This window comes from Silene latifolia, chromosome 3 (assembly GCF_048544455.1).
Source record: "Silene latifolia isolate original U9 population chromosome 3, ASM4854445v1, whole genome shotgun sequence".
Lineage (NCBI taxonomy): Eukaryota > Viridiplantae > Streptophyta > Magnoliopsida > Caryophyllales > Caryophyllaceae > Silene > Silene latifolia.
Genome location: NC_133528.1, coordinates 147,887,904 through 147,899,963, shown reverse-complemented (window position 1 = coordinate 147,899,963; position 12,060 = coordinate 147,887,904). Strand labels below are relative to the sequence as shown.

General features: G+C 34.6%; 1 protein-coding gene across 3 annotated transcripts; it reads right to left on the bottom strand.

Annotated features, from left to right (window-relative positions):
* Positions 1-887: 887 nt before the first annotated feature.
* Positions 888-6,687, bottom strand: LOC141648369 (putative disease resistance protein RGA1). Of its 3 annotated transcripts, XM_074456963.1 has the most exons (5): positions 6,493-6,687; positions 4,800-5,109; positions 1,712-3,791; positions 1,422-1,481; positions 888-1,226 (listed from the first exon to the last, which is right to left on the bottom strand). In XM_074456963.1, the coding sequence occupies exons 1-4, from the start codon at positions 6,525-6,527 to the stop codon at positions 1,438-1,440; spliced, it is 2,469 nt and encodes an 822-aa protein (XP_074313064.1). In that variant the 5' UTR covers positions 6,528-6,687; the 3' UTR covers positions 888-1,226; positions 1,422-1,437. The 3 variants fall into 3 exon arrangements, with proteins under 3 accessions (XP_074313064.1, XP_074313063.1, XP_074313062.1); XM_074456962.1 differs by having other exon boundaries at positions 888-1,278; positions 1,712-5,109; XM_074456961.1 differs by having other exon boundaries at positions 1,712-5,109.
* Between the last annotated feature and the right edge of the window lie 5,373 nt (positions 6,688-12,060).

The following is a 12,060-nucleotide window of genomic DNA, read 5'->3' as shown; positions in this document are numbered from 1 at the left end:
TAATACAATCTTCATATTGTAAGTTCCATGCTTCGAGTTTATAAGGTTTGCCACGATTAGAAGTAGTCATGTCGCTAAGGAAAATAATAGGGGCATGATCAAGAATTTGGACCGGATAGTGTTGAACACCAGCATCAGAAAATAAAGAATTCCAATCCCATGATCCATAAGCTCTATCTAACCTTTCCAAGACCAAACTACCAGCATCTTTCCTTTTATTGCACCATGTAAATTTGGGCCCTTTGTACGGAATATCCATGAGATTTAGTGAGTTTTTCCAAAGGAAGAAGCACCCCTAATTTTTCCTTTTTTGCCACCCCATGTCGATTTGTCGCACTTAGATGCATTTAGATCTTCCATAGTTTTGAATTCGTTAATCGGGTTCAAGTTCCTCTGGTCATATATGAGATAAGTCAGTTGAAGTTACACGGGTTTAAATGGACTCGTTTTGAGCTCAGAGATGCTCTAATGCTCCCTAGTTCTTTTTTTTTTTGACAGAAATGCTCCCTAGTTCTGAACAAGCAAAATTGGATTGACTAATTTCGAGTATGTTTCATAGTTCAGAACCAATAAAACTTGGATTGAATCATTTAATGTAGGTCGATTCTACCGAGTTTTATTTGAAACTGACTCGGCGAATCTTTTGATACCCCGTGTATTAAGAACCCCCACCCCTAGTTTAAGTTATTGTAATAATAATGTAGTGCTTGTACCTGATTTAGAAATGCAGGTGTGCTATGTATAAGGAACCTTTTTTTTACGGCTGTCAAAAAAAAAAAAAAAAAAAAAAAAAAAAAAAAAAAACACTCGGCGAATCTTTTTTCCATAAAATTTAGTTAAATCAGCAAATCTATTTGTAGAGAAACGATAACAAGTAGTCAGGTATCTCAAAGTATGATAAAGTATATGCATTAGATCTCCGTTTAAATGATGGCTAATCATATTAATATATATTTTTCAGGAATATTGTATGTTGCATATTCTATCTAATTAGACATTACAATAACTTAATGCAATTACTTTCAAACTTGAAAGTACTGCCGATAATGGACACATGGTGTGACTGGCGTCTTTATCCGGCAACACTCGAATGGCGCCGGTTCATGTAAGATGTCCGAACGCTCTCAATTTTTACCTCCATCACCAGGTTTGTCATTCATGTGTTGATGTCGTCACTCATGGTGGCATTTGCACAACATTCCCGCCCAATAAGTACTACGAAGTACCTGTCGCATTTGCAAGACCTTTGTTAGTGTTGTCTTTGTCTTAATTTGCTCCCTACGGTACACATACGGAAGAAAGTAAAATTAGAAGTATTCCGAAATTCATATCATCTTCTCGGCCGAGTAAAATTAAATGCTTTAAAATTTTTAGAAATGGATCCCGATTATTGCACCACAAAAAGAGCGCCTTTAACATACCTTTCAGCAATTTTATTCAAAAAGGCATCCATCCATGCCTGACAAAACCTACATTTGACCCTTTAGGAGAAAAATAATCAGAACTTGCACCAAATGCCCAATTCTATCAATATTAAAAGCAAAATGTCAATATATAGGAACAATCTCCGCTGCAAGATCAAGATTACGACAACATTCAAAAATAGGCAATCAATTAAAACGAATACAGCAAAGACAGAAACTCAAATAAGAACATGACGAAATTAGTCAATTACGGAGAGGAAAACCCAATTTAGAGGAACAAAGTTTACCTGTAGTAAATGGGATTTGGCGGATAGAGATGTGAGGGATGTGTCGAATTTTGGGCCACTCCTTGCCTCTTGGTTCTTGACATGCTTTCGTTAGGTATGGACAGTCTAGGATTTCAAGCTTTTGAAGGGAACGGATGTTTTGAATTGTGCCTAGTGACTTGAGGTCAAAACAATGATATATCTCCACGGTATGCAGTGTAGATAAGGAACTTATCCATTTCGGTAGTTCTTTCAATGAGATACAAACATCAATAGAGAGTTTTTGAAGGGCGGCCAAGTGTTTCATCCACGAGGGCAGAATTTGCAGGTTGTCAAGAGACTCCAATGTGAGGGAACGGAGATTGCGATGTGGGGATCTCCAAGGTATGTACTCAGGGTCGTCCACCACAAAACCAGGGATATTTATTAGTGACAGCGACTCCAAGGCAGTGAGATGCTCCAACACTCTTGAAACACTCGTCAGACTTGTGCACCAATTAATCTCAAGGCTCCGTAAGGAAGAAAAGCTCTTGAATACCTCTTGAACTTCGGACAACTTTTTCACTTCTAGATCGCGTAATATCTTCATGTGACTAAGGCGGTAAGCAGGGAGTGTAGTGAGATAACCCACACTGTCTATTTCTTCCACCCTTAATTTGAGATCTAAGTTTGCAGATCCTTCACCTGGTAATATCCGCAACAACTTGTTGCTGCGCGTCACCTGAAGTAGTTCTAGGCTCGGGCAAGGAGGAATAGATGTCAATGTGGGGCATGTGTCAATGATTAGCGTCGAGAGACGAGGAAATGGTGGTTGCCAATGCGGCATGCCGCTGCTGCTATCTCCTTCATTAACCCCTCCCCACCATCCTTTCAGCATTTCCAAACCTTTAATACTGAGAAACTCAAGGGACGGGAAAAAGGGTAAATCCTTTGATCCAGAACTACCACGGCTAACTGCACTGGGCTCCATGTACTCCAAACTAATCAAGTTGTAAAGCAACAAGACTTTCAGATTCTTCAAATTACTTAACAATGGGATACCATTCAACTTTCGACAATTTTTAAGCTGAATGTTGACAAGATTAGGAAGGTTAATCGCCCAGTCATCATGTGCTCTTCCCCACCTTGAAATTTCAGTGGCATCATACCCGTCCAGCCATAACTTCATGAGTTCTTTATTCGGCTGCAGCTTTGCAATCAAAGCCTCATTATTGGTTTCGGATTCTTTGGAAACTAAATTTATACTTACCACCTTCAAATTCCTTTTGTGCACCAAATAAGCGCCTTCCCATATATTTTCCTTCTCATTTGCAAGGTTTCCACCAATGGTGATCTCAAGCTCATCCCTTAAATCGACAAGGAATTTCAAATCTTTCAATTCTCCTCCAAATTGCTTCCCAGTTGAGCTCACTCCACCCACTTTAAAGTTGGTTAGGTCACGCAGATTAGTTAACTGGCCTATGCCCAAAGGCATGCAAGTCAACCATGAACAGGAACTTATATCCAAGAGTCTAAGATTTATCAATTTGCAAAAATGTTTTGGCCACTCTCTCAAACTAGAACAATGACTCATAATTAGAGACTGCAAATTATACAGTTCCGTAATTGAATTAGGGAGTGCAGCGAGGCGCCTATTGTCAGAGAGATCTAGATATCTCAAGTGTAACAATTCCCCGATTGATTCTGGCAAATCTTTGGCATCGGGCACATATAAACGCAATGATCTAAGGCAACGCCAATTAACAACTAGACTTTTCACCACGTCTGGGTGGAACGATGTGTTCATATAGCATGTACGGATACTTCTTTCCTTGAAAGAGCTTCTTGTCCAATTCTCCCCACTCAGAAAAAAATGGCGAATTTTTTTGCTTAAGTTGTTTGGCGGACTATTTACCACATCAATCTCATCCCCCGCGACTTCTAGAGCCACATCGTGCATTAAATCGTGCATTGTAAATGATACTACATCACCTAATTCGTCTTTTTCCACATCTTGGAAAAAACATCGTTTCAGTAAGATTAAAAAGTTATCCTCACTATCACCGATGTATTCTTGTGCCATCCAAAGACTAATCAATTTTTTCTTGTTCATTCGATGACCCTTGGGAAATAAAGCACAATACATAAAACAAATTTTCACGGAGGGTTCAAGATTGTTGTAACTAAGCTTTAAGATAGACATAATTGGATTCTTGGTAGTCTCAATTTGAGGTAAACGGTTCCTTTCAAATGATTCCCATCTATGTGTTTGACCATACAAGAGAGTTCCTAGAACTTTTATAGCAAGGGGGACATTGGAGCACTTTTTAACAATTTCTTTGCCAATTTTAGTCAATTCAGGATCGTTTGCTTGAGTTGATTCTCTATCAATTGCCGTCAACATAAACAAACGCCATGAATCGTCAGGAGACAAACCTTCTAACATATATATTTTAGAGTGACTAGTTTTTCCTAAAACTACTTCAGCCGTCTTTTTCGAGCGGGTAGTAATTATAATTCTGCTTCCCCTCCCCCCAATTGTTAAGTATCTGCTAAGCTTACTCCATTCATTGGGATCTTCTGTCCACACATCATCTAATATAAGCAAGTATATCTTTTTTTCCAATTCTTGTTCAAGTTTTTTTTGCATGGATTGCATAGTTGAGCAATCACTAGGCTTTTTATTTGTTGATGATTCTATAATATTACCTAAAATTGCTTGCACATCTAAACTTTTTCCATCTTGGTCGGAGACACATGCCCATAACTTCTTCTCAAACCTAGTTCCGATCCTATCGTGATTATACACAAGTCGAGCAAGAGTGGTTTTGCCCAACCCTCCGATTCCCACAACAACAACAAACCCAACATTTTCCTCAACATTAGGATCGAGAAGCATGTCTACAACAACCTTCACATCATCCTCTCTTCCAATTATATTCTCATGAGTTTCATCTAAAAAAGAACTAGTGTCCTCTTTCCTTTTCAAAGTAGCGTGAGAGTCAACCTTAAACTTATACCTAGCATGATCCTCAGCTATAGCATTCAACTTTTGTTGGATACTCTTAACCTCGTCAGAAGTATTGTAACTCACAATGATATGATTCTTAGAAGAAAAGAAACGACTCACCTTATCCAAGACCTTCTCGTAAAATTTAGCACCATCATTGAGTTCTTTCATCTTAGCGATAGTGATGACCTCATCAAAGAGGTCATCAGCTTCATAAAGAATCTCTTTGAGCTCCTCAACCCAGGCTTGTTCTCCATGGGAAAGCTCTGGTTTTGCATCGGCGTCTAGGAGCAGGTTTTTGATGAAAGAGACAGACTTGTTCAGGTTTTCGAGATTGGATTTCCAGTTTTTCATGTCTACGAGGACAGGAGATTGTAAAAGTTGAAAGACCTTGTCGGCAATGGTGATCAATGTTCCCAAATCAGCCATACTTTGCACAGACAAGCACGAGATTAGAATGAAATGTGATAAAATGAAACAGAGTGAAAAGAGTATGAATGGGATAGAAGAGGAGAGTTAAAGAGCGAATAGGATTTGTGTATAATCGTATCGTATATATATAATATGAGAAGCTCAAGTTTCCACCACTCCAATTACACCCTCCGTCCCAATCATTTGTTTGTCTTTGATTAAAATAGACGGATTAGGATTAATTGGAAAAGAGAGAGGAGTTCATATCTCCATCACTCAATTATTTTAAGACAATGCTTGTAATCAGACGGTAAGACGGACGTCTGCAAAGCCGAATATTCGTTGGATTGTTCACATATGACCCTTAAATGTGTTTGGTGGCTCTTCAAAAGTCCATGGTATAATATTTTAATTATTGTAAATAATCTTGTATATTATCCACTCATATTAGTTAGCATTTTTGTATGACTAATTGTCTAATATCTATGATTGCCTTCAAGTTTGTAGAAGAACAAGTAAACGCCTACAGCTCGAGATATCATAACATTTATACCCTCTACGTTTGGATAACGCAAACACCTGTTTGATAAAACTAACTGAAAAAATAGCTGAAATCTGAAAAGCTAACTGAAATCTGAAAAGGTAACTGATAAGGTAGATGAAGATTAGAAACTGATAAGGTAGCTAATTATATAAAAAAAATGTTTGGGAAACTAACTGAAAAGGTAACTGATTTTGATGAAATGACGTAAAAGGATATGATAATTATTTAATAATATAGATTTAAGGGGTAAAAAAGTAAAATAAAAGCAAATCGAGTACCTGAAATCTCAAATGCTAGTCTAGGTAGCATTTCATTTCAGGTAGTATTTGGTTAAATAAGCTACTTGCCATAATTTTTCGTGAGCCTTGAGAAAAATTAAGGTACCTGAAATTTTGGTCAAATAAGTTATTTTGACCAAATCAGATACCTAAAATGTCGATAAACATTCCTATTTTTAGCAGCTCGAATAAATGATTCTTCAACCCCAAAAATCCAGGCTTTCAGACGGTTCTAATCGGTAAGACTGACGACCGCGAAAACAAGTATCCCCTTCGTTTGTTAAGGAAGATAAGAAATGGAGGAAGTCACTTTTACTTTCAATTTCAATTTCAATTTTGTATCGCTACAGTTTTACGACTTTTAATAGCTTTCACTTTCAATTGCGAAATGATCTCAAACTAATTTACTCAAAACAATTATTGTAATCCTAACTGAATACTGAATTATGCCTAATTAAAAGATTAAACAATTTGCATATCAGATGCAATACAATTAACCACATTCAGCATTGTTCAATAAAACTAAGTAATTGGAGCGAATTGAAATAATTTCGCAAGAGGAAAATATCGGAAGGCATACCTGTTTATAATTACTCGTGAGAAAGCTAAGATCATCTGTGCGCTTTCTTCCTTCTGCAATTAAAGAAATCAAAATCTCAATCCAATTGCTGGAAATTTTGGGGAAAAATCGGTTCACCATTACTAATAAGAGCATGGAGGATAATTCTAATTTTCCGAGAGACTGGAAACTTGAGGGGGCGTTTGTTGGTGCACGGTTATGGATTTGGAATTAAGAATTACTAGTTTTAAACCCGTGCAAAATTGCACGGGTATGTATTTGGGTCGAAATGAATGTTTTTTTATGAATATTTTTTTTTTTTGCATTCCCATTTGTAATTATGTACTTTTATTATTAATTATGTAATTCATTCCGATTATATGTAATTAATTTATTCATTCTGATTTTATATAATTATTTCATAAAATTATCTCTAAGCCAGATATTGTAGCATTTTTGTATTGACAGAACATTTTTAAGAAATAAATTCTTTTGCACACTAGTGGGACCCACCAAAAACTGAATTTCCAAAAAAAAATGTTGTATATATGACGTGGCTCTCTCTCCATTCAGTAAATGCTCCTGAATTAATAAAGATAGGATATGAGATTGATATGGATTTGGAACTTGATTTTTCAAATTTTGGGTTTATTTCATTTTTGAGTGATATGTGTTGAATCTTAATTAAAGTTAAAATGCTTAAATTAAAATATTGTAAATAATAATTTTCAATATTATAAAATTATGAAAATGATTATTTAATCAAAAGTATATAAGAAAAATGGTTTTACATTGTTTTTTCATATTTTTGTTCATTTTAGTTTGATAACCCCTCGTATCAACCTCATACAGTCATACTCATCATCCTTCTTGGGTATGAGACATCAATAAGTGGATTATACCTCTGATGTAGTACATCCAAATGGTATAGTTTTTTAGCATTAAGATAAAGTTTTTGAGTTTTAATCTAAATTTTTTGAGTTTTATTATAAAGTTTTTGAGTTTATTTACTTAAACTATAATCTCAACAAGTTACATTATAACTCAAAAAAATTACATATAAGCTCAAAAAAATTTTGATTTTTGACATCATAAAACTAAAATGTAATCTATAAACTCTATAGTATTCGAAAAAATACACAAAAACTCAAAAAGTCATTAAGTATCATGTAGTACATCTGATGCACAATCCTTTTTCTCTATGAGACACTCATGTCTCATGGGTTTGAGGTATGTGTATGAAACCTTTGTATTTGCCAAACAAACATTTGGTATGAGTTTGACTCATTCCAAACTCATACCGCATACTTTTTTGTATGAACCAAACACCCCCTTAATTATGTCGAGAGGGGTTGGTTTTAGAAACTGATAAGGTAAACTGATTGCGTAAAAAAAATGTGTGACAAATTTTTTGAAACGGTAGCTAATATTTGGTAAAATTACATAAAAGGACATAATAATATTTTAATATCATAAATTAAAGGGGGTAACAAAAGGAAGATAAATTGGTTCAGTTACCTGATTTCTTAAATGTTATCTTATTTAGCTATTTGCAAAACATTTGCAGAAAAGTAAACTGATGAGTCATAATTATATAATCATTTATGCCTCCCCTTAGTTGCTTTTGAGGCGGTTTTGTGCTATAATATGTTAATTATATGCCGTTTATATTAGAAATGTCGATACTTCCGTCTTTTGATGTTTAATGCAGATTGGATGCATTTGTGGAGCAAAAGAGCAAAATGGAGCACCGCGGAGTCGGCAAGACGAAAACAAGAAGAGAAGAAGCCGAAGTTGTTGAAGTCACTCGATCGAGTGTGTCAATACTCGATTGAGTATCCTAGTGACGCAATTTTTATGAAACTTTTCTTAAATCAATTTAATTAATTATTATATAATAGTATAAATAGGAAACTCCTACACAATAATTAGAATGCTTTTCACTATTTTAAAAATCCTAGTTTAGTTTTAGTTTAGCTCTCTCTCTAAAACTCTTTTATGATATTGCTTGCAAGATCGTTCATGCCTTTAATCTTTCAATTAATCATTGTTCGGTATTTCTAATCTCTATTCTTATGTTTTCTTTAATTATGTTTATTGTTCTTTCTATTGTTATGCGTAGCTAATTCTCCTTCTAGGGTGAAAGGGATCTAGATTGTTAGAATGGGTTTAATTAATGAATTAATAGTTAAATTGCTTTAAGTTGTTCAATTGTTGTTTTGAATCTAATTGATTGATTACTGATTAGAGTTAATTAATTAGTCTTGCAAACTAGGATTTTCACCGGCTGTGTTACGACTAATATAGGCTGCGACAATTGAATAGATTGACTTAATTATTGTGACCACATGTTAAGGATAGATCTAAAGGGCATATTAGAATCGACTGATCATATAATCTTAAACAACATAAATTGCTCTGTTAATTAATTAAATCACACCCCCGGATAACCATCTAGTGAACTTGATCCCTAGACTTTTAAATCTTATTGAATTCATCTTTTACTTTATTGCAATTAGTTTAGAAATCAAACAAAACCAATCTTCAAGAGAAAACTGTTACTTTAAGACGGACTTAAATATTAACAAACTAGAATAATTACCTCGCATCCCTGTGGATTCGACCCTTCTTACCGTAGCTATTAGTTAGTAGTAATTTAGGTTTACTTTGATTAAGGTGATACGACTTTAGCTTTATCATAAGCTACATGAAATTCTAGTCAAATAAGCTACTTTTATCAAATAAGTTACCTTAAGTACTTTGCCAAACTGAGCCCAAATCTTATTTGTGACTGTTTTCATGAATTTTTTTCCGTAAAATTTAGTTATTTACCAAATTTAATTATGAGAAAATGGGTAGAGATTTGAATATAAAAATAAAAATAAAATAATAAAACTGAAAATATGCATATTTTCTTCATGTTTTCGAAAAATGGAAACTAAATCGAACCATTTATTGAGTTATAAAAAAACACAAATTTTAAAGAGAGACGGTCTCTCATTAATATTAATGAGAGACCTCCAACATAATAAATAGTTATCATTTTTATTTTATTTTTACTTTATTTATCGGCGGTCTATCATTAATGTAATGAGAGACAGTCTCTCCAGAGACTTACTAAAAAGAAAATAAATCATTCTTGTTTGTTTTAATTTTCTCATGTATTCAAATTCAAATAACCCTAATTTAATTTATCGGAAATTTTCCATGGTACCCTCGAATTTTGATATTACACATGGTTCCCTTTATTTTAAATGTCTATATATGGTACCCGAATGTTTACCTTCTTCTTTCCCAAAATACCCTTTGACAAATTTCCGTCATAACGTCGTTACTCCTATGAGTAATTAGATTAGTAATTGAGTATGTTATGTTATTTGCAGTGACTATACAACTGGATGTAACAATGAGCATTGTACATCCAAGGTTATTTTACTCCTTTTTCAAATATTTTTGCAAAAAAAGGGTAACGTAATTCTTTTTTCAATCTAATCCTCATTCTCTCTTTGACTATTTCCATATTTTTCTAACTTCTCTTCATCTTCCTCTATCATCTAGTTAATGAATCATCTTCTCCCTTAAATTATTATAATTAATTGACTATGCGGAACTAAGCATCATCTTGAAGGAATTTTTTTATCCAAAATTTCTAATGCATGAAAATAGTTGAAGCTCGTATTATTTTTACATTAACTCGTATTCTTATCTGAATATCTCGTATTCTTATGTGCTCGTATTTTAAAACTCATGATCATTTTAAGCTCGTATTCTTTTTACATTAGTTCGTATTCTTATCTTAATAGCTCGTAATCTTAAGTGCTCGTTTTTAAGCTCGTGATCCTTTTAAGCTCGTGTTTTTTTTTACAGTAGCTCGTATTCTTATCTTAATAGCTCGTATTCTTATGTGCTCGTATTTTTAAGTTCCTGATCCTTTCAAACTCGTATTCTTTTTACATTAGCTTATATTCTTATCTTAATAGCTCGTATTCATAGGTGCTCGTATTTTTTAGCCTGTATTCTTTTAATAATGGTTCGTATGATTGGTGTAGAAATTTACCTCAAAGTATTGTTAGATGCATTTTTCCTTTCTGGTTATGATATAAATTGCTTCTCGCACGAAATATTGTTAGATGCGTTTTTCCTCTTTGATGATGATGTAAATTGCTTCCTTTTCACCATTTTAGAATCAAAATTATGAAGAAGAGAGATTTGTCGACTGTCGTTTAAGAGAAATTTAGAGAAGAGAAAGAAGAGGGTTTGTCGATCGAAGAGAAATCAGAATTAGGGAAAAAGGAGATGCGTAAAATTTATTTTTATTTTTATTGGGCTTAGATAGTTATATATAATATATGACCCGTTGTACAATGCTACTGTACAACCGGATGTAGGACCCTATTTGTGTGTTATTTATGTTTTGTTATTTAGGTATTACTAATGTTAGTTTATTAGATAAAATAAGGATTAGGGTATTAGATGATGAAGTATATTAGTGTATTAGATAACAAAAAAAAGACGTCACAGGTCATACGAGTAATGACATTATGATGGAAGCTTATCAAAGAGTATTCTGGATAAGAAAAAGGTAAACACAGGATATCATGTGTAATCTGCCATAATTCAAGGGTGCCAATGTGTGCAATCCGCACATTCGAACCCTTAGATTTATTCATGCATATGTAATTTTATATATTTCCCTTGTATATTTGTAGTAAATACTTTACTAGTTTAGCATAGTTAGCATAGCTTTTCTTTATAGCTTTTCTTTCCATAAATAGGTATATCGCTATTCTGCACTTTCAATGTTTCCTGCTACCAGGATGTAACTATCATATTTCCCTCTTTAGGGAGTACTAGTGAATGAAAATCTGCTTCCTACCTTGTGCCTTCGTATTGCTTGTTGTTGCTTTGTTGTGAACGACTCTTTGCCTTCACTTTACTAACAAGCCGTGTTTGTGGGATCGACACTAGGATCCCGACTCACACACCCGAGACCGATTACGAATGCCTAGTGCTTGACAAACACTAGTGCTTGACGCTCTCGTTGCAATCCTGTCGAGTGTTGCCGAGACCCGAGTATCGCGCTAGTGAGCGACCCTTCACTAGTACGAAGATCCTTGTCGCTTGCATCTTGCCTTGAGCCGGGCAAGGGTGCGCGCCACGATCCGGCAAAAGTACCGGACCGTGACACAATGCCACGAAAAATTTCCGTTATTTATTAATATTCGCTTAATAAATGGAAATAGGTATGGGTCATTTAACGGTTAATGACTTGAAGTTTTTGCTTAAATGGGGTTGAAACTCAAACTACTTAACAAAATAGGGCGGATTTCAAACTATTTACAAAAAATGGGTCCACGTCATCATTTCTTAATTTTTTAATTTTTTTTTCTGAAAATTAGAGTAGTCGCTGTCCTGGACAGCGAGATGTTGCTCTCATATTCAAGCTACCTACCTCGTCTCCGTTCTCCTTACTCCGACCACCAAATGATGAGATACGACTACCATTCTCATCTTCTCACTTCCCTTATTGTATTCACATTGTTGCTTGAGTTATTAGCTCCATGGTTTGCGCAAAAAACGACCCCGCAA

Bases quoted from the DNA above. Each gene is read 5' to 3' on its own strand.
- LOC141648369 (XM_074456962.1), bottom strand. From the start codon at position 6,527: ATGATCTTAGCTTTCTCACGAGTAATTATAAACAG. The intron at 5,110-6,492 runs GTATGCCTTCCG...GTCTGTGCAAAG, and splicing joins TCACGAGTAATTATAAACAG to TATGGCTGATTTGGGAACAT. The intron at 1,482-1,711 runs GTAAACTTTGTT...TTTCTCCTAAAG, and splicing joins CCAAATCCCATTTACTACAG to GGTCAAATGTAGGTTTTGTC.